This window comes from Pangasianodon hypophthalmus, chromosome 24 (assembly GCF_027358585.1).
Source record: "Pangasianodon hypophthalmus isolate fPanHyp1 chromosome 24, fPanHyp1.pri, whole genome shotgun sequence".
In the NCBI taxonomy this organism is placed as follows: Eukaryota; Metazoa; Chordata; class Actinopteri; order Siluriformes; family Pangasiidae; genus Pangasianodon; species Pangasianodon hypophthalmus.
This window is the reverse complement of record NC_069733.1, coordinates 2,400,858-2,421,130: the sequence shown is the minus strand read 5'-3', so window position 1 is coordinate 2,421,130 and position 20,273 is coordinate 2,400,858. Positions and strand designations below refer to the sequence as shown.

Genomic DNA, 20,273 nt, shown 5'->3' with positions numbered 1-20,273 from the left:
TGGCTGCTATCATTCCTGCAATAATGTCTATAATATAAATATAATATTCTCTAAGTCTTATGAGTGCAGCATCACGTATTTCTGGTCCTTCTATCATCCAGTAAAAAGAAATATTTAAACCATTCTGTACAATTTATGCTCACTATAACCAGAATCAAAAATACAATCTAGTGTGTCTAGACCCTAGATCGTACCTGCTTGTTTCTTGTTTAATATTATTGAGTCTACTATTTGACTAGTCAGATAATATTGCTAAAATATTAATATAGTAATATTGCTATTACGATCAAAGAGATCTCTGGCTGCTAAAATGACCTAGATCATTGAATATTTTGAGCTGATTTGGTGAACACATCAGATTAAGCTATCATCTATGGAAATACTGATCAAAAGATAGTTATTCCTAGAGGGCTGGAGTATAGGTTCCAGCGTAGTTTCACTGCTCAGACACCTAATTCAACTCACCAGTTAGGTAGTTGATACGTTACAGCACCAGATGAGGCTCGATTCTGCCGATCCACGACAGCCAGCGTTGTGTTATTGTGTTTACGTCGGGCTAACAGTTGATCTGTCACAGCATGCCTGTACGTGTCACTCCCTCTGAGGCGTGTTAGAACAAAACTGCTACTCATTCCCCTTTTTAAGTGGAAGTGCCAAGCCGGGCTTGGGTCGCATTCTCTTCATAGCAGCCATAGGAATGCTGAGGATGGCAACTGTCCGTCTCGGGCTGTGGATCCTCGTGGTTTTAGTGTCATCCATCCACTCAGGTAAGATATTGAATACTCCTCCGCTTCCACTCTGAGTAATAGATTTGTATTGATTTTATATATATTTTGCATGTAAATGTATTTGTTGTATAGCCATACAGTGTATTGGGTATACAGAGCTGGTTGGAAGTGTTATTCGGATCATTATTGGGTTAAAAAATTTAGAGAAAAAGTTAATTTTTAAAAAAAAAAATGTTTATGAAGTCTATTCATGCAGTAATATCTATAATATAACCGCTCCTTATTCTCAAGTGCAGCATCACATATTTCTGGCCCTTCTATAAACCAATTCAAACTTTTCATGCAATAAAATGTAATGTTAAAATGGCTGGTAAGTCTCAAATTTATGATAAATTAACCAGAACCAGAAATACCTCTGTGTTTAGCATATAACAGCGTACATGGAGTCGTATAGGAGGTGATGGAAATTGTGGTGAAACAGTTATTATATGTATTTTTGCGTTCTATTTAACCAGCCACTTGAATTTAAATGATTTAATCCAAACCTCAATATCATAAAAACACGCTTTGTTTTTAACTTGGACCTAATGTGTTCTGTGAGTGGAAAGTTTCAGAATAAAAACTGCAATAAACAGCTGGAATTGTATTGTAGATATTCAGATAATTAGCCTAATATTGGAATAGTTAAAAATAAATGTACTGATTGGGTCCATGGAATTTATATTACCATTAAAGGGGTTGAAAAAAAATGTTTGATGCGCTAGATTGTTGTATATTCAAGCCAATTTGGTGGTCACAAGACATAAAGGCAATTTCAATTTCGTCACAATAAAAAGATGATCAAAAGATGAATCCGCAAACCTTGTTAAATTTGAAGGACGAGTACTTCTCACTTTATCACAGCACTAATTCACAGGTAAACTCGAGGCAAATGGGACTGTTAATGATTTACAATTCACCTGTAACGAGATGGAAAACAAAAGAACAGAAATGAGAACAAAGACAACTTTTCACAGATTCTGTGTAAACATTACATCACTAGACTCAGGTATGTTCCTCAGTGCACAGAATAGCTCGTGTTTGCATTTCACAATTTATAACCTTTTAGTCAACCACTCAACTAAACCCTGAGTATCACTGAGCAAAAGAGTGAGTTTCATCCAAGTTTGTCATCATCTTGACCGTCTAATTTGTGCGCTCCCAAACCAGGGGTCATGAGAGAAACTCACGTTTTTCTCTGTTGTTTTATTCATTTATTGTACAAATTTATAGTACAAATATTACTCTAACTATATATAGTTAAATAGAATACTACTATTTTGAAATGTTACTGGGAGTCACATTCAAACACGCTTTACTGACACGTTGTACTAGAGTAGTTCAGAAATAGAAATGTACCATCCATTTACAGTAATTCCATGACAATACCAAGTGACCCTGACTCAATGGACCTACACAAAACGAACATGAAAATATGTGGACACATTTATGAATATGGATTCACAAGCCTGATATTCAATCAACAGTATAATCGCAGTCCAACTCTTGTGAAAGTATGTGCATCCAGGACTTTTAAAGGTGTGCATCTAAAACTGGAGCTGTAATTACGCATTGTTTAAGGGATTGGCATAACTTCTTCATTCCACATTGTTTTAAAAAGGCTTAACTAAGATATTCCCCTTTTTTCGAACTCACAATATGCTACATTAGAATCTTAGTGCTTATTGCTTAACTAGCTAACTAACTTGCCATATGTTAGTATAATACATCAGTTGCTGCTTTTTAAATTTAGTTGATTAGGCTTCCCGGCAACCAAAACATAGGCCTGGACAGCACCATGGACCTGGACTAGCTAATGCCTTTATTTTTCCACCACTGGTACCTATAATAGACTGAAAAAAAAGAGATTGGAGCTCTGTTAAACATTTTAGTGTTTTTTACGCCTAAACGTTTTTCCGGGATTAGCCACTCCATCCACAGAACCAAAATGCATCTGTAGAGCTTTATCTTAAGTTTTTGACATCGGGAACTCTAGACATTCCCAGCAGAGAGAAAGGCAATTACATTGTCAAAATATAGTAGCACAGACTCATAATGATAATCTCTCAGTGCTCCATATGGCACCAAAATGTGGCAAGGGGCCTTTGGTTGCATTCATACAGCCCAAAGGGCTTGCTAAAAACTTTTTGCTAGTGACACTTGTTTTAACTAATAGACGAGTCAAAGGTTAAAAAAAAAAAACACCTTTGACCATGATAGGCCACATAAACACTCTGGAAGAGCAATGTGAGTAGTCAAACCAATGGATATCCTTACAATACAAAACATGTATTCCTTAACACATCAGGAAAAATTAGACATATCATTAACCTTGAACTGTTAGATCTTTTAATTAATGTACGAGAATAGATACAACACCTCACAAGCTGACAACATGAGCAGAGTTTAGGCCAGATACAACACGTGACTCTGGGGTATTATTGAACTAGTACTGCGCAAAGCCTGACATGGAAAGTCCACTTCAAATATCAATAATAATAATAATTGTTATTATTATAGCACACAGTAAGAGCTGAAACACAAACAGCTTTCAAGACGCCTGTTAGCCAGCTTTCACAACCGCACAGTTAACTTTTGCAACAAATTGCAGTGTCTGAACTTCATTCATTAATCATTCATTCATCTTCAAAAGTACAAAATGACTGTGTGTACCCTGCATGGATTAGGGTTAACGAGACCCACTCCTGGAGCCACACTGGGCGTGTTTGCGAGCAAAGCATCTGGTGACAGGATCATCCATCGCTTGTTACCTGGTCATCCTCAGTCCAAAATGGTGATGTGGATCTTGTGGGTTCACCACCAGCAAGATCAAGGGTGGGGTCAGGTGCAATGCCAGTCAGGCAGAAGACATACCATTGATCTTCAGTAAATACATTATCCTGGTCAGAGTCACAGGGATCTTGAGCCTATCCTGGGAACATTGGACATGAGGTGCAAATACACCCTGGATGGGACACCAGTCCATCATAGGGAACAGTGCACACACATTCACACCCTTATTCCAGCCTAGGGGCAGTTTCATAGTCACCCATCACTCATTTTGGGTGATGAGAAGACTGGAGAACCATGCACATGCACATAGGGAGAACATGTAAAACTTCACATAGACAGAAATCTGAGTTCAGGACCAAACCAGGGACTCTGGAGCCATGAAGCAGTAAAACCCCCATCATATGTCATTGGAACTAGGGGCTGCCTAGGCGCGGTACAAGAAGAGTTTTGTCAGCTATGTCCCAACTATGGGAGTCCTAAAGACCAAACTGGCCATGCTGTCTATATGGGAGGGACAGTGTTACTCTTTCTCCCCTGTCAATCAGTGTGGTAGTAGTCAACTGTGGGAATCTGTGAGCATTCATTGAGCAGGTATGTGGATGCGGGCAGATAGTGCATTCGTCGAAGTGTGATACCCTGTCCTGTCATGCAGCATGAGCATCAGTTCAAAAAGTCGATTTGGCTATAAACACCATTGGCATGGTGAATTCTGCCAAATACCAGAATATTTTAGCCCCAAAACCTTGTTGCCTTTGTAAGTAGGTCAAGTTTTGGATCAAAATAGAACTTTCAATTAAATAATGACCCCCAAACTTACATTAACACAGAAACAGTTGCAGGAACACAAAATCAGTGTTTGGCACCTCCATCGAAAACCTGCAGTCTGCATTAATCCACATGCGCAAACTTACAAATATACAGATGGTCGAAATGTTCCACATGTTCCACATGGTGATACAAGATATCTCTACAAATATTCTCCAGCTTTGTTAGACATTACAGGGACTCAATTATAGCTGTTGTTCTCTACACAAGAGGAGTAACCAAATACTAATAGTAGGTTTGCTGAGCATTTCGAAACTCGAGTTCTGCAGAAAAAAGAAACTGCACTCTGTAGCATATTTAAAAGTGAAGGGCATACAATAGAGTATGGACCAAAATGATGGAAGAAATCAGCCATCTTTAAAGTTTCAAAAGTCTTGAACATCAATTAGTAACACCAAAGTAACACCAAGTTCTTTTTTGTTTTGTTTTTTGAGGGTTTTTTTTTTTTGGGTTGCCTTCAAACCTTTGGCCTATACTTTATGCCAAGCAACACTACTTATGGTTACAGAAAGTCTGACCAGCATTGTTAACTTCTCACTAGAGCATGGAAAGCAGAGAACCACTCTCTGCAGAAATAATACCGATGTCCAGAGGCCACAATATGATACACACCTCACTATTTTGGAAAAGTGTGTGTCAGTTCAGATTTGGCCAGAATTGCCATCTAAGACACCAATCATGATCCTCATGATGCAAATTTGTTTAGCACACATCTTTTAGAACAGGGGTATTCAATTAAAATTCGTAAAGGTCCAGATACATAACATTTCTTCCAGATTAGCAGCTAACAGGACTGAATGGTACTGACAGATTTAACGCTTAACCATTCATAAGACAGTTTGAAGAGGCTATGTTTAGCTTCTTAGTGCTGGTTCACATTATGACTTTTGTCTAAGCACCATAAAATTTGACACAGGAAGAATAAATGCATACTTCATTTAAAGAATCATCTTTAAGCATTCTGAGCACTCCGATGCCTCATACTATTTTGAGTCACATTGAATTTCTTATCTCTACTTTGAATACTGTACCAGAGCAACTTTTGAGAGTTCTGGGAATTTTGGGATTTTCTGACCTCTGGTTCTTGTACATTAGATGGACAGGAAATCTATGAGGTGGTTCGACCAATCAGACTCCATGATCTTCATAAAAGAGCTTTAGAGGTAAGAGTCTGTGGGTGATTTGACCTTGGGAATCTCTCATGGGAGTCGGTCATAAATACTATTTATAATGTATGTGATTATTCCATTAAAAGAGAATTCATTCAATCTTTTTTCCAGACCGCCAGGCCTGATACACTGAAATATGCCATGACTCTTGGCGACAAACACATTGAAATGCATCTAGAGAAAAACCCGTAAGCTTTGCGTTTCTAATTTCTGACATTGGCAAATATTTACTTAGTAAATGCACATACATGTCGAGTGTTCTTGAGTCCGAAATTATATATGTGCATGTGTTGCAATCTAGGAGTAGTCCCTGCTTTTTCAACAATTAACTCACTTCTAAGTGAATGAAGTAGAGGCGTTGTCTTAAAGAAAACTACTCAGGGTATATATCATGGCTGAAATGATAGGATATACATACATGACAGGATATACATCATGGCTGAAATGCATTGCAAATTACTTCCATACTGCTATCCAAAGTCTTTGTGCTGCATTGGGTACATTGTGTACTGCATGTAAGACTTTTAACCAAATGGGAGATGGAGGGTAGTGGAATGCCATTGGAGACTGATATTAAGTACATAAATAATGAATTTATAATAGTATTGTCCCTTTAAAGTCCACCAAAGTGTTTATTTTTTTCACACAGAGGTGATCAGATGAGAAGATCATCATGAGGATGAATTTTTAAGGATAAATTTATGAATTAACTTTAAGTGAGCTCTAGGTGTCAGAGTGCTCAATCATCTTATCTTTCCAGGTATATGGTTCTACTTTTCCCAAAGCAAACCCAAAGCAGAACTGCTTCGCAAGGGTGTAATTCAAATAAACATCAATGGTAGTTAAGCGTTGGCTTGTGGTTTAGCCACAAAGGTCTGCACATAGCCACATTGACTAAGGATGCAGTTTGTGTGCTAATCAAGAAATCCAGAGCCATAAAAACTCCAAGTTCACCAATTATTGATGAATTCACTAATTCAAAATGAGTGAAAAATGCATATTTTAGGCTTTTTGGAAAGGTTTTGTATGTAATTTAATTCAATTTTGGGTTCTGCAGTGATTTTATACCTGAGGACTACACTGAGACTCATTACATGAGCGATGGGACTCCTGTCGTAACTAAACCTGATGAAATGGTAGGTGGATGCTCACTGGCCCTTTAATTCAGTTTCACATGGTCCTCAGATAGAGTTTATGCTTGGTTCATTTCTAATCCAGCCATGGTTTATGGCAAGATGATGATGTACACTCAGTAAATTGACAGACATAATCTTTTTTTCTTTTGTTTGTAGGATCTCTGCTACTACCAGGGGAAGATCATGAATGACAGCAACTCTCTGGTCAGCATGAGCACCTGTGATGGATTACGGTACAGCCAATAACTTCTCACTGCTGTATGAAAAGTGTTTTACAGAGTTGTTGAGGTGACATGGTGGTTATTTTTTTTAATACGGTGTGGCCACAAATTAATATATTGAGGCCTCAAGTTAATATTTAAAGGCCAGCGTTACATTTCCAAAGGAGGCTGAATGACAATTCAGTTATGTTAATTAGTTGCTGGAACAAATGGCATAACCATGTACTGTAGGAAACTATCAGGCACAACAAAAGCAGAAATATCCAATGCATGAATTGTCAGTGGCACTTGCCAATAACCCTTAATCCATTAACCCTCCAACTTTGACACAGTATGAGCTAAACCAACATTGGATATATATAGTCTTCTATCCTAGGTAAAAGATAAAAATCAGGGACTGGACAAGTCTCAAACAGTCTGTGGCACATTTCGTAGCGCTAACCCATCTGAATCCTCAGCACTATCCTCCTTACTGCTATAAGGCACAGCTACCCACCCAACAGAAAAGGCTTTATTATTGCAAACATCTGAAGACAGAACCAGAGATGTCCTCACGAGTATGTAAAGCTTTTAGCATGTTAATGTGACAGACACATGTCTTGCAGTTATGGTCAGGGGTACAGGCAACCTAGTCAGTGTCAATAAGTTATTCCTTCACTATGTAGAGAACCACCAGAAAATCTGACAGACAGACAAGAACCAGGAATCTGAAGCAAAACCATTACTTGATCACCAGGCTGAAATTTCCTGGGAACTGCTTTCCTTTCATAAACTGCTTTGGACAGTTTTAAGACACCTCTAAGGCTTCACCGGCTAAGGTACAGGCTTTGTATAGAAGCACACTAAATTGTTCACCGAGTCTAAAACATTATGCTGTTTACCACCATATTCCTAGTTTTTAGAAGACCTTAAACTGAATGCCCAAAAACACGTTCTGCAGGACTAAATCCTAGTGATTCTTGGGCAGCTTTGTGTACTGTGAATAACACAAGAGGCACACTTTTATATAACCTCATAACCTGTACAAATCTGTACAAAGGTTGGATATACAGTTAGTACCTTGACCATCTGAACAACCAGAGGCAAACCAAAAGCGGTGAAGAATTTTATAAGTGCTTTCACCACAATAGGAGTAGTAATTCTGCATAAGGGAACAGCTTCTGGAAAACAATTAGTTATTGTACGTAAGTATCGATTTCCAGACTTGGTTCTAGGCAGAAATAACACAACCAACAATTATGTATTCAAAAGGCACCCTGAGAACAGGGATAAGACAAAGAAGAGCTGGAGGAATGACTTGATTCCGTTTCCTGGTACACTGACAAACATGGCAATATTGACAGAATTGCATCACATCTTTCCTAAGAGCAGGCCAAAACAAATGTTTAAGAATAAGAGAATAGGTTTTCGTGATGCAGAAGTGTCCTGGCAAAGGGTGAATATGTTGTCTGTAAACAGAAGGTCCCACAATCTGAAAGACTCTGTCTAAGTCTACATCACTGTAAGAAGACCATTTGTACATTAAAATGTCACCAGCCTTTTCACCATCTCTTCAGGGACACACAGAGGAAAAGCAAAAGGGTCTGCTGTCTGAGCTTCAATCGTTATGATTAACAGTTAGCTTACAAAACGTAGCATCCATAGATTCTTGCACTGCCCAGTCTGCACTCGTTCCAAAGAACAAGTAAGGGGTAGAGGTCAAAACATCAGGCTCTACCACAGTGTCTTCAGCAAGAAAGTAGTCTGTTAAATCAAAGGACAGTCAGCAGGACTCTCCAGAACTTCTAAGACTGGTAGAACCTTACCTCCAGCTAGGTCATCCCCATATTGAATGTAATGCCTTCCACAGCTTAAGACTGACATACTGCTACTCTAAATATCCCAGTAGCTAGCCCTGAGCACAAAGACACATGGTGCAGAGGAAGCTTAATATAATGCATGGCAATCCCTTTCTAAAAGACGTGGGAAATGATGGCTCTGAAAAAGGTAAAACTCCAGCTAAGATGAATGACTGGGTAATACCAGGATTTTAACAGAAACTGGGGTCCATTACTCACCTACCAAAGAAACAGCATCCTGCATTACTAATGGCTGATAACTAGGCCTGAGAGACTCTTTTTCAACATGACCAAGCCTAACAGGAGCAGGAACAAGAGCCTTAACTAAAGCAATACTCTAGGACTGACTGGAGCTTTACTAGCTATACGCTCAAGTACGCTAAAATTAGTATCCACCTCAGTTTCTCAGAAAGGGGGAAACAATACAATGTTTTTACTCACATCAAAAGCAGCAGATGTGGCAGAGTGAGCAGAATGCGGCATAGGGACAGGCCTTATTGGAGGTACAGGTGGAGAGGACAGTGGAGGAGGAGAAGAGGAAGACAGCTTAGCCAAGTAGAGAGCAGTCTGTGCAGCAATCATTTCTTCTAAGTCCAACTGCCGTAATCAAACTTCCCAATCCACCTCAAGTTCCATCTTGCTAATGGCTATCTTACGCTCCTTCTCTGCTTTACATGTCTCTGCTTTTTCTTGTGCCTTGGAGACCTGTCGTTTCTGGAAGAAATGATAGTATCTGAAAGAAGGTTATGTTGCCTTGGGTAAAAAAAAATTAAGGGTAAATCTTAAAGGTTTATTGGTTTGAGAGAACCTCTATGCTTAGACCTTCAAATAAATTGAAATGGTGCTTCAGAATTACTCAGGTTAGATATTAGATATATAATTATCATAAGGAATAAAAGCGTTTCATGGCACCTACAGCTGATCGCCAATATTTTCATGCATTTCAGGGGTTATTTCCAGACTGCAGGACAGAGGTTTATTATCGAGCCTGTGTCTGAAGACACTGATGGTGAGCATGCGGTGATGAAGTATGAAGATGTGATTGATTCTCCTTCTGTATGTGGAGTCACCAACACTACCTGGTACCCTGTTCCTGAAGGCTTCCCAGGCTCTTCCTCTGGCAAATCTAAAGCTCGCATATCAGTAAGTGAGATCACCTATTTAGACATTTTCTGTTCCTCTTTTTTTTTGGTAAATCATGGACTCAATATCTAAGATGTAACTTTCATATTCAAAACTTGATGTACCAAGAATCAGGAAGTGAAGAAGAACCAAAATTGAACCAATGGCTAATGGACTCCACACATGGAACCTAATAACTATTGGTTTACTGATAGCTGTAATACATATTTACAAAAATGTATGTGCATGCATTTTTCTCTTCTTTCTTTTCCTTTTTCTTAGGGGCAAACATTGCTACAGCAAAAGAAATACAATGAAGTCATCCTTGTAGTAGACAACAGAATGGTACGTTATCAGCAGACACATGAATCGTACTGTAACACGCAGTGAATGAAGACAGGCATTGTAAACAAAAGCAAATAACACGGACCCAAAACAAAAAGAATTTGTGATGCATAGTTTCCCACACACAGATTAAGCCATAATTTTGGATTAAATAACATTTAACAATTTAGTATTAGTAACATTTAGTATAGTAGCAGGTATCACTTTAGACAGAAAATTGGCCCTGTGATTTTATAAACACAATTCCAGTGATGCTGATTGCATCAAATCTTTGTATATAACCAGGATCAAGGCAACTACATTGCACTTTAACTCCCATCTTGACTTAAAACATTTCATTCGACACTTACAATTAATTATACAGTAAGTGCAGTGACGCTAATATGAAAGGTATGTAGTGACGAGAGGGAGGAAAACAAGTTCCTTGGAGTTTAAAGGGTATAATTTTGTCTTTGTGAAAATGGGTCTATGACTAACCAGACGTTTGATATGCTCTCACACAGTATCTGAAGATGGGCAGTAATGTGACCGAAGTGAGAAAGAGGATCTTCGCTATTCTCAACTTTGTTAACGTTGTGAGTCTCAGACCTCATGTTTAAGTAAATTCAATAAAACTCTGATGTGACAGTAAAAGTTGCAGCTTCTAAGAGATTATTCCTGTAAAGTTTCAGTCTAAATGTGAATTATATGGAGCACTTGTTTGGCTGCTTTATTGACTGTAATATATGGAGTATGCAACATGTAAGGAATAAAACACTCAGTGTTGTGCTGTTTTAGGAAAATAATCAACGAAGCAGGGTTACTGTTACAACCCCAAAGTTGAATATTTTCCTATAACGACACACCCTGAAGTGTTTTATTCCTCGATCAACACAGCAACATTTTCCAACAGTTAAAATCTTCGATTTATCATAGAATGACACTTCATAATTTTTTATCCATTTATAGTTACATTTAATGTTGTGGAACATCTGTGAAACAAGTTAGTTCATATTATCACTTATGTTATAGCAGCTATACTGTTCCCTCACCAGAAACAATAACATATTAGAACAAACACGTTAATATAAACCTGTGATTTGCAGCTGCACTACTGTCAGAGCTGTTCTTACAGAAAATTAATCAAAATCTCCCAACCAATCAGATCCAAGTATTTATCGCATTTTCTGGCACCCAGAATAAACCTGGCTTTTGGATTTAAGTGAACTACTGGGAAGATTTTCATTATTGCAAAGGTATGACATTCTTTATCCATTTAACTGTTTCCTTTTTTTTTTTTGGCAGGTATATAAACCGTTGAACACTTTTATTGCTCTGGTTGGTCTGGAAATTTGGACAGATTCTGATAAGATAGCGGTGAATACGTCAGCTGGTCAGACACTGGATGCGTTTAATAAGTGGAGAAATACCGTTCTGATGAAGAGCAAGAAGCATGACAACGCTCATCTGATCACGTTAGTGTGAAAACGCCTGATCAAAATGTCTTTTTTTAATAGAACTAAACGATGCAAATGAATTTAAAAAGTGTCCTCATGTTGGTTCCGTCAACACTGCAGTGAAATCGACTTCGATGGGCCGACAGTGGGCCTGGGTTTCATTGGCACCATTTGCACGTCCTTCTCTACCGCAGTCATCCAGGTACCAAAAAGAGATTTACTTCATAAACATTATGAAAACTGAGAAACTGGATCATGTAATAAGAGTCCATGTCGTCTGTTGCACCTCTCAGAACCACAATACCATAGCCACAGCTGTAGGTGCCACTCTGGCACATGAGATGGGACATAACATGGGTATGAACCACGACGGCAGCTCGTGTGGATGTGCCGGGGGCAGCTGCATCATGGCTGCCTATCTGAGGTATGACGCAAGAAACCCGGACCTAATCAGAGGAGACGCGTCTTAGTCAGAGACATAAACATGCAATTTGCAGTGGATGTACTGGATCAAGTGCTATTTTATAAGTATTGACATCACATCACATATTGACTTATACAATATACCAGATATGACAATATAAATAAATCAAACTTGGGTATTTATTCAATTCAAAATAGCATGAAAAATGGAAGCATAAAGCATGTACAGAATGTTTAATATAGCAACTCGTCACATAATAAATGGAATTAAGTGTACTTGCCTGTACCTATCGTTTCATAGCTACACCATCCCGCAACTCTTCAGCAACTGCAGCCTGACCAACTTTGATGAGTTCCTGAACTCACGCAACCCTGAGTGTCTCCTCAACAAACCACTTGCCAGCAACCTGCTCCAGCCTGCAGTGTGCGGCAACGGCTTCCGCGAGACTGGGGAAGACTGCGACTGTGGATCCGTGCAGGTAAATCAGAGCTTGTTAATTATATAAAACTATACAACAGTTACTTCCTGTCCATTAATAAGATTGGTTGAGTGGCGCTCCAAGAATGCTTATATTTAGTTTAACCTCATTGGGACGTTTCACTGTGTGTATCACACTGCTCGTCTGTGTTCGCTGTAATATTGCTTAAATATCACATAGAGGACTGTATTAATATAGGTAGTGAGAAAAAATAACAGGTAGTTAGTTAGAATGTATGTTGTGTTATCATTTGAAAATTCAGTATGTGTGTGTGTGTGTGTGTGTGTGTGTTTGCAGGAGTGCAACAACCCGTGCTGCAATGCCACCACGTGCACATTCACAAAGGGCTCAACATGTGCCGAGGGAGAGTGTTGTCAGGACTGTAAGGTAAGAACATCTTAATAATTAATTAAAATTTGTGTTTGTAATGCGTAGAACAGACAGAATCCAGGACCAGGACTGGGAAACGTTGGGAAATCCTGAACCATAAATAATGAATAAATGCTTGTGTCATTCTGTTATAGGAGAATAATCATGATTATAATCATGGCATGATGAATTGGAGTGACTTTTACTACTCTGAAGGCTATCATTTTTCTATAACAGTGATATATATCATTCTTGTCATGCTATCAAGAAATCAGAAAGTGCAAAGTCCTCAGTCTTGAAGATCTAAAAACTGTTACAAAGTGCTGACACTGGAGACTCCTTCCGTAAATGTGATTTGCAACTGCACTACAGTCAGAGCTGCTGTTATAGAAAATTAATCAACACCTTCTGACCAATCAGATTCGAGCAGTCATTACATTCTTCTGCCACCCAGACCAAAACTGGCTTTTGGATTGCAAGAATATATCCCAATTTAAACAACTGTCTTGTTCAAAGCCAGGCAAAACACACAAGTAATGCAGACATCACAACCAAGTACTTCAGTCATCCCTTTATCTCTTAAACTTCTATGACATGTCAACTTTTATTTCTAATTCGTAGATGTTTATTCTAGGGGATGTAATGGAATCTTTATGAACATGATAATTTAGACTGGATATACATTCCATGGGGTTATTTCTACTACAGACAGATTCAGATGGGACCAAAATCCACCCATTGATATCGGTAATAATTGTCTATCCCTAACCCATCTGCCGAAGTTAAACTTATCCATTCCACATAGGGCTTAAGACTTTAACTGGCTAAGTCCAGTTTTACATTTTTTACTCAATCTCGTTGGGCAGATCACTGGTGCCACCCTGCTGTGTCGTCCCAAGCGTGATGAGTGTGACCTGCCTGAATATTGCACAGGAAATTCAAGCTCATGCCCCGAGGATGTCTTCTCCATGAATGGTTCGCCATGCAAGAACAGCACTGGCTACTGCTACAATGGCCAGTGCCCAAAACGGGAGAACCAGTGCATCAAAATGTGGGGTTCAGGTACATAATTGGCATTTAAATAGCATTAATAATGAATTAATACTCATGTGTGCTGTTAAGCAAGTGCTTTTGTTCTTCCTCAGGTGCCGTGGTAGGGGTCGATTTCTGCTATGACCAGAACACAAGGGGAATATACTACGCATATTGTACACGACCCAACAACACCCAGTATATAGGGTGCCAGAAACAGTGAGTCCAAAACCAACACATTTTGACATTGTCACACCTTCAAAGGAACCTGCTGCTATTTAATCACAATGCGTTCTTTGCTCTGGCAGTTTCAGCTAAAAGCTTGTTTTGCGATGGAAGTGAACAAAATTCAAGTACAGATTTTTGTTTCAGAAAACTAAAACAATTCTCCAAACACATTTGATCTCCTAGGGATGTGAAGTGTGGGAAGCTTTTCTGCGCAAACGGCCAGGAGAACCCAAACTATGGCCGCCTTGTCGAGTTCAGCACCTGCAGAGCCACTTTCTACAGCGACAGCACCGAAGATTTTGGTCAAGTGGACACAGGAACCAAGTGTGGTGAAGGGAAGGTAAAGAGCTCGTTCATTAAAATGATGACCAAGTATTATAAATAAATCTAAATTCATCAGTGGAAGAATCTCTTACACACTCGGTCTTCCAGGTGTGTAGTAAGAACCAGTGTGTGAGTTTAGACGCCGCCTACAACACAACCAACTGCACAGCTAACTGCAAAGGCAACAGGGTAAGCTTTCATCTATTATATATCTATATAATATGGGCCATATTCGGAGTTTGTGAGTTCAAAAGATATGTCGGTATTTATGCTCAGAAAGTTCCTTGTATTCAAAATCGGGTTACGTCCCATTCGTATTATTAAAATTACAGGCATGTAGTACATGGCTCAGAAGTTGACTGACTTTTCATGAGTATAATTGTCTGTTTTCTCAATAGTGTCTAGACCACTACCTTTAATCACAAGCATTCCCCTTTAAGCCTGATCGAAAAAACTGTTTGGAGTTGACGCCTTGGCGCACTTAAGGCCATAGTTATGCCTGAGGTCTGAATACTGATGTGCACAATTTCAGCATGAAATGCTCATTACGCACGTTTACCTCAACTTTGAATTCGGCACATAACGTAACAGCATGTTAAATGTACATTGATAGACGTCTAGAGGTGCCATGGGAAAACAGGTAAAGGAACAAAGTGGACAGTTGTGACCATGAAAAAGAATGATCTGACTATAATTGTGTGTCCTACAGGTGTGTAATCATAACCTGCAGTGTGTTTGTGCACCCAACTGGCTCCCACCTGACTGTGTGATCCCAGTCAGCAGATCTCAATCTGCAGATACAAGTACCTGTTTTTTTTACTCGCCTATGTATTTCCCTAAGTCCAGTCCTAGTCCCAGATACATTTATAGTTCCTAGTTCTAGATGTCATGTAACTTAATAGTTCCATATAGACTTATCGTTCCTTGTTGCAGAAAACTTGAACAGTATTTTTAAGTCCCACATACATTCCAGAAACCATCAAACAGTAGTTCCCATGTCCGGAATAATCTATTGTTCATATATCATCTATCAGTTATTCCCAGACCATTATACACATATACTTCCATGTTCCACATTAAAATAATTTCTTAAATAATTTTTTTAACTGCAATATGCTCATAGTTCCTAAAACCATTTAAGAGTACTTCCCAGTCCTCGGTGTACTCATACTTCATAGTCCCAGATAAACTTTGTGCTACTTGTTGCAATACTTTTGAAGTCCAGATACACCTACAATTTCTAGTTCCGGAAACATCTAACAGTAGTTCCCAGTCATAGATTATACTTATATTTCCTAGTTCTATATGGCCAAAGGTATGTGGACACCTGACCTTCACACCCATATGTGATTGTTGAACGTCCCATTACAGCATTAGTGAGATCAGGCATTGATGTTGGGTGAGGAGGTCTGGGGTGTCAGCGTTCCAGTTCATCCCAAAGGTGTTCAGTGGGGTTGAGGTCAGGGCTCTGTGCAGGACACTCAAGTTCTTCCACTCCAAACTTGGCAAACCATGTCTTCATGGAGCTCGCTTTGTGCACAGGGGCATTGTCATGCTGGAACAGGGTTGGGCCTCTTAGTCCCAGTGAGTGGAAATTGTAATGCTAGAGCATACAAAGACATCCTATATAATTGTGGTGGCAAGAGTTTGGAGAAGAAATACATATGGATGTAATGGTTAGGTGTCTATATACAGTACTTCTGGCCATATAACAGTAGTTCCAAGATCATGATTCACAAGTAGTTCCACATTCCAGATATCTGCTAAAAGAATTTCCCCATCCCAGATACACATAGTTCCATAAGTCATAAACTTTGACTTTGTAACTTCTAGTCCCAGATACACCATATACTTCCTAGTTCCAAAACAGTTCCTAGTCCATGTTTATGACCCGATGTTTATGAGTTTATAAAAATGAGATATTGAAATGCTGACCTCAGGAACACAAGGAATAACACTGGCATTTCAGGTCCACAGATTGGCATTGCTGTGGCTACCGTTATCCTGTTGGGGGCTGTTTTAGTCGGGTTGGCCATCTACTGCATGAAATGCAGGAAGAATCAAAGCAGGTAAGCAGGAATACAGCCTTCCACAAACATTATATCATCCACATTCTATATCATCTCAATGTTGTGCTCATGTACCAGTTATCAGACCTATGTGCTTATAACAAACTTCTCTTTTAGTTCAACAACAGCAAACCGTTCTCCAAAGTCTACTGTAAACGTCTAACGTAAGTCTTTTCATTTATTTTGGAAGGGATTTTTTGTGCTTAACATTAGGCCATTATGTTTGGTCATGACAAACATTTGAAATAATAAATGGATTCGCCAGTAAATTTGCTAAGACTAAGAAGGGTGAAAGCAAACATATGACAATCCTGGTCAGGAATTTCATCTTTACATTAACACATTGTTGTCTTCCAGGCTTTTGTACCTCCTCACCGGGATTGTGAAAATCCAGCCTAGGTGGGACGGTCATACAGAACACAAGCAGCACTGAATAGGATTACGTTTTTTTTACAGGCTTTCACAAAAAGTACTTGAAGAGGACGGATACTGTAAAATTATTCATTAACTCAGGAAGATCTACAGTGGATATAAAAAGTCTACACACCCCCTGTTAAAATGGCTGTTTCTTGTGAAGTAAAATATGAAACTAAGATAAATCATGTCAGAACTTTTCCCACCCACCTTTAATGTGAAATTGCAAAATATACAAATAAAGTGAAAAACAATAGAAAAAATGCATTTGCATAAGTGTGCACACCCCTAAACTAATACTTTGTTGAAGCACCTTTTGATTTTATTACACCACTCAGTCCTTTTGGCTAAGAGTCTATCAGTCTATCATCTTGACTTAGCAATATTTTCCCACGCTTTCTTGTGAAAACATTCTAGATCAGTGAAATTGTAAGGGCATCTCCTGTGCACAGACTCAAAAGAGAACTCATCCTCATCTGGGTGACAAGGAACAGTGCAATTATAAATATTTCCCTCCTATAACGGTGTACTACATGGTCAAAAAGGGCAATTGTGTAAACAGGAAATTCATCATATTTTTCACGTGAAACATTACCTTGCATTTCACGCCAAACATACCTTTTGGAATTATGGAATTAATATACCTTTTGGAATTATGGAATTAATATACCTTTTGGAATTGTTCTCATCAGACCATTACACATTTTGCACCATGGATTGGGGTTATTTAGTTGGGCTTCCGTCTAGGCACCCTTGGCAGCCTCCCTGGTAAGATTTTGTCTTGTCCTTATGTAGATTTTGGAGGGACGTACTATTCTTGGTAATGTCACTGCGGTGCTCCATTTTCTCCACTTTGTGAAGATGGCCTTCACGGTGTTCCATGGTACATCTAATGTTACGGAAATTTTTTTTTACCCCTCTCCTGGTCAGTTCCTAGCAACAGGGGGACCTGTACAGGCTTTGTCTTTGTTACAGACCATGGCTTCAGCAGTCGAATGAAACCAAGAAGATGTGAAGAAAATCCTACAGAAACAGCTGGTCTTTATTTGGGGTTAATCAGAATAATTTCATTGATGACAGCTGTATGAAAATGACTTTTGAACATGAGATTGAATGTGATTGGTTCATTCTGAACACAGCCACCTCCCCAATTATAAAAGGGTGTGCACACTTACGCAATCAGGTTATTGGAACATTTTTTTATTTTTCCTATTTTTTCCCTAAAATGTTTCTGATTGTTTTTCACTTAATTTTTTATATATTGTAATTTCACATTGAGGGTGGAAAAAGTTCTGACCTGATTTATCTTCATTTTTTACATCAATAAGTGAAGTGAAGACTTATTATATATCCATTGTACTTTGCTGCAAAGTTTGGTTTGAAATGTAATTATTTTCTACTTGTCTACATCAAGCAGTGAATTAACCTTTTCGCAAGACCTCAAACCACTGGATCAGCTGTGCAAAATGGTAGGACTGGATTGGAGTGACACTGCTACTCCTTATTAAATTATCCAGGTCTAGCATCCAAATGTTTGACTACTAAAATTAGGACACACTCAGTGATACACTTTCCTCTAAGCCTTTTTTCTGCACTTAGAAGATAATGAGAACATGAGGCCATTATATATGTGTTGCAGCATGGGGAAAACCCTTCACATCATTAACTGTTGACATTTTCTTTTGCACATATATAATGGACTATAATTCTAAATTTATAATCATCAATCAGTAGAATCAACTAAGAAAAACAAAGAGCAACAAACAAGTCTTTTGACTTGAATGAATGAATGAATGAATGAATGAAAATGTCTGGACAATAGTACAGGTTTATATATTTCTACCTTTGCATATAGCATTCTAAAGCAAAAATTAGATTACAAAGCCATCGGCATTTAGCACTGAAGGTACACTAGCAAGTTTCTGCTTCTTTGTTCTCAGGTTGCTTGCAGTTTAAGATTACGATTTAGGTCCAGGAGCCAGTTTTTGCTTCTTTGTTCTCAGGTTTCCTACAGTAATAGATTACAGTTTAAGGACACTAACAGGTTTGTATTTCTTGGTTCTCAGGTTTCCTTTAAACACATCCAATTGGGAAAAAAAACAACCATACATTTACTTACGGCAAGCTGCCTGTATATATTTAAAAATATATACAATCTGCATTGGAAATGGTTTCGGTGATACTCAAATGTCCAGTACGATGATAAAATGACATTTTACATCTCTGTAAAATTCAAAACATGAACCAAAAATGACCACCTGGATTGTCTTCTGTATTCTATTTATTTGTAGTTTTTTTTTTATGTGACACATTTATTATTGTGTAAAATCCATAATGAAATGTTGATCTCAGGTTTCAAGTACTTAATTGATTCACCCATACTGTAAGATTTTAATTTTAAACCATATTTGTGGTCATAGATATTGTCTGTTTTGAAATTATTTACTTATCAAATCTTTTCCATGATACTTTAGGGCGAAATGATCCATTTTAGTGATTCAAGACATTTAGTCTGGTACTCATGATTAGAATATTTTACACATTGATTTATTCAGGTTTGAGGGATATTCACTTTTAATTGAGTTGTGGTGGTAAGATTATAAAATAGTGATTTTTATAAAGAATTTTATGATTAAATTAAAGGATTTACACTTCTCTTACTGTGATTTTTGCATTTTATTACTTGTCCTTAATTATGAAGTATTATCTTCCACATGATTGTCCAGTTATGAATGCCTTAAATCAGATTTGTGGTCTCTTTTTGTCCCACTACCAGTTTGTGGTGTCATATACAGTAAAGTACCTTTTTAAAATCTCTTTCAGTAGGTCACCACAGGATCACCACAGCTTCACACTAGTGACTGTCTGTCTCAATTATGCACAGATATTATAAATACACACACTGTGTGCACTCTCTTTTTAAAAAATACTTTACATCACAGCACTATTAAGTTCTTGGATCTTGAACCTTCTCAAACATCCCAACCCAAACAAACAATTCCCAACTAACAAACGAATGCAAACAAACCAATCCAAACCAGGGAAACAAACCCAAACATAACCAACCTAAACAGCCAACCAACCCAACCAACCCATTTAAACCAGCCCAAGCCAACCAATCCAATCAAACAAACTCAACCGAACCAATGCAATCAAACCAACCAAACGAACCCAACCAATGAAAAAAAAAACCAACCCAAGCAAACCAACCAAGCCAAACAGGAGAAACCCAAGTAATCCATACCACTCAACCCAACCAACCAACCAAACCAACGCAAACCAA

General features: G+C 38.4%; 1 protein-coding gene across 1 annotated transcript; it reads left to right on the top strand.

The window, feature by feature from the left end:
- Nucleotides 1-632: 632 nt before the first annotated feature.
- On the top strand, nucleotides 633-19,710 carry LOC113542490 (zinc metalloproteinase-disintegrin-like crotastatin). Its single transcript, XM_026940065.3, has 21 exons — nucleotides 633-767; nucleotides 5,481-5,548; nucleotides 5,666-5,742; nucleotides 6,612-6,690; nucleotides 6,847-6,923; nucleotides 9,697-9,892; nucleotides 10,154-10,216; nucleotides 10,720-10,791; nucleotides 11,501-11,670; nucleotides 11,773-11,854; nucleotides 11,946-12,076; nucleotides 12,377-12,554; nucleotides 12,852-12,941; nucleotides 13,790-13,985; nucleotides 14,069-14,174; nucleotides 14,367-14,523; nucleotides 14,616-14,696; nucleotides 15,217-15,310; nucleotides 16,477-16,576; nucleotides 16,694-16,740; nucleotides 16,934-19,710. The coding sequence occupies exons 1-20, from the start codon at nucleotides 698-700 to the stop codon at nucleotides 16,737-16,739; spliced, it is 2,133 nt and encodes a 710-aa protein (XP_026795866.3). The 5' UTR covers nucleotides 633-697; the 3' UTR covers nucleotide 16,740; nucleotides 16,934-19,710.
- The last annotated feature ends 563 nt before the right edge of the window (nucleotides 19,711-20,273 follow it).

Bases quoted from the DNA above. Each gene is read 5' to 3' on its own strand.
- LOC113542490 (XM_026940065.3), top strand. From the start codon at position 698: ATGCTGAGGATGGCAACTGTCCGTCTCGGGCTGTGGATCCTCGTGGTT. The intron at 768-5,480 runs GTAAGATATTGA...CTTGTACATTAG, and splicing joins AGTGTCATCCATCCACTCAG to ATGGACAGGAAATCTATGAG. The intron at 14,697-15,216 runs GTAAGCTTTCAT...TGTGTCCTACAG, and splicing joins CTAACTGCAAAGGCAACAGG to GTGTGTAATCATAACCTGCA.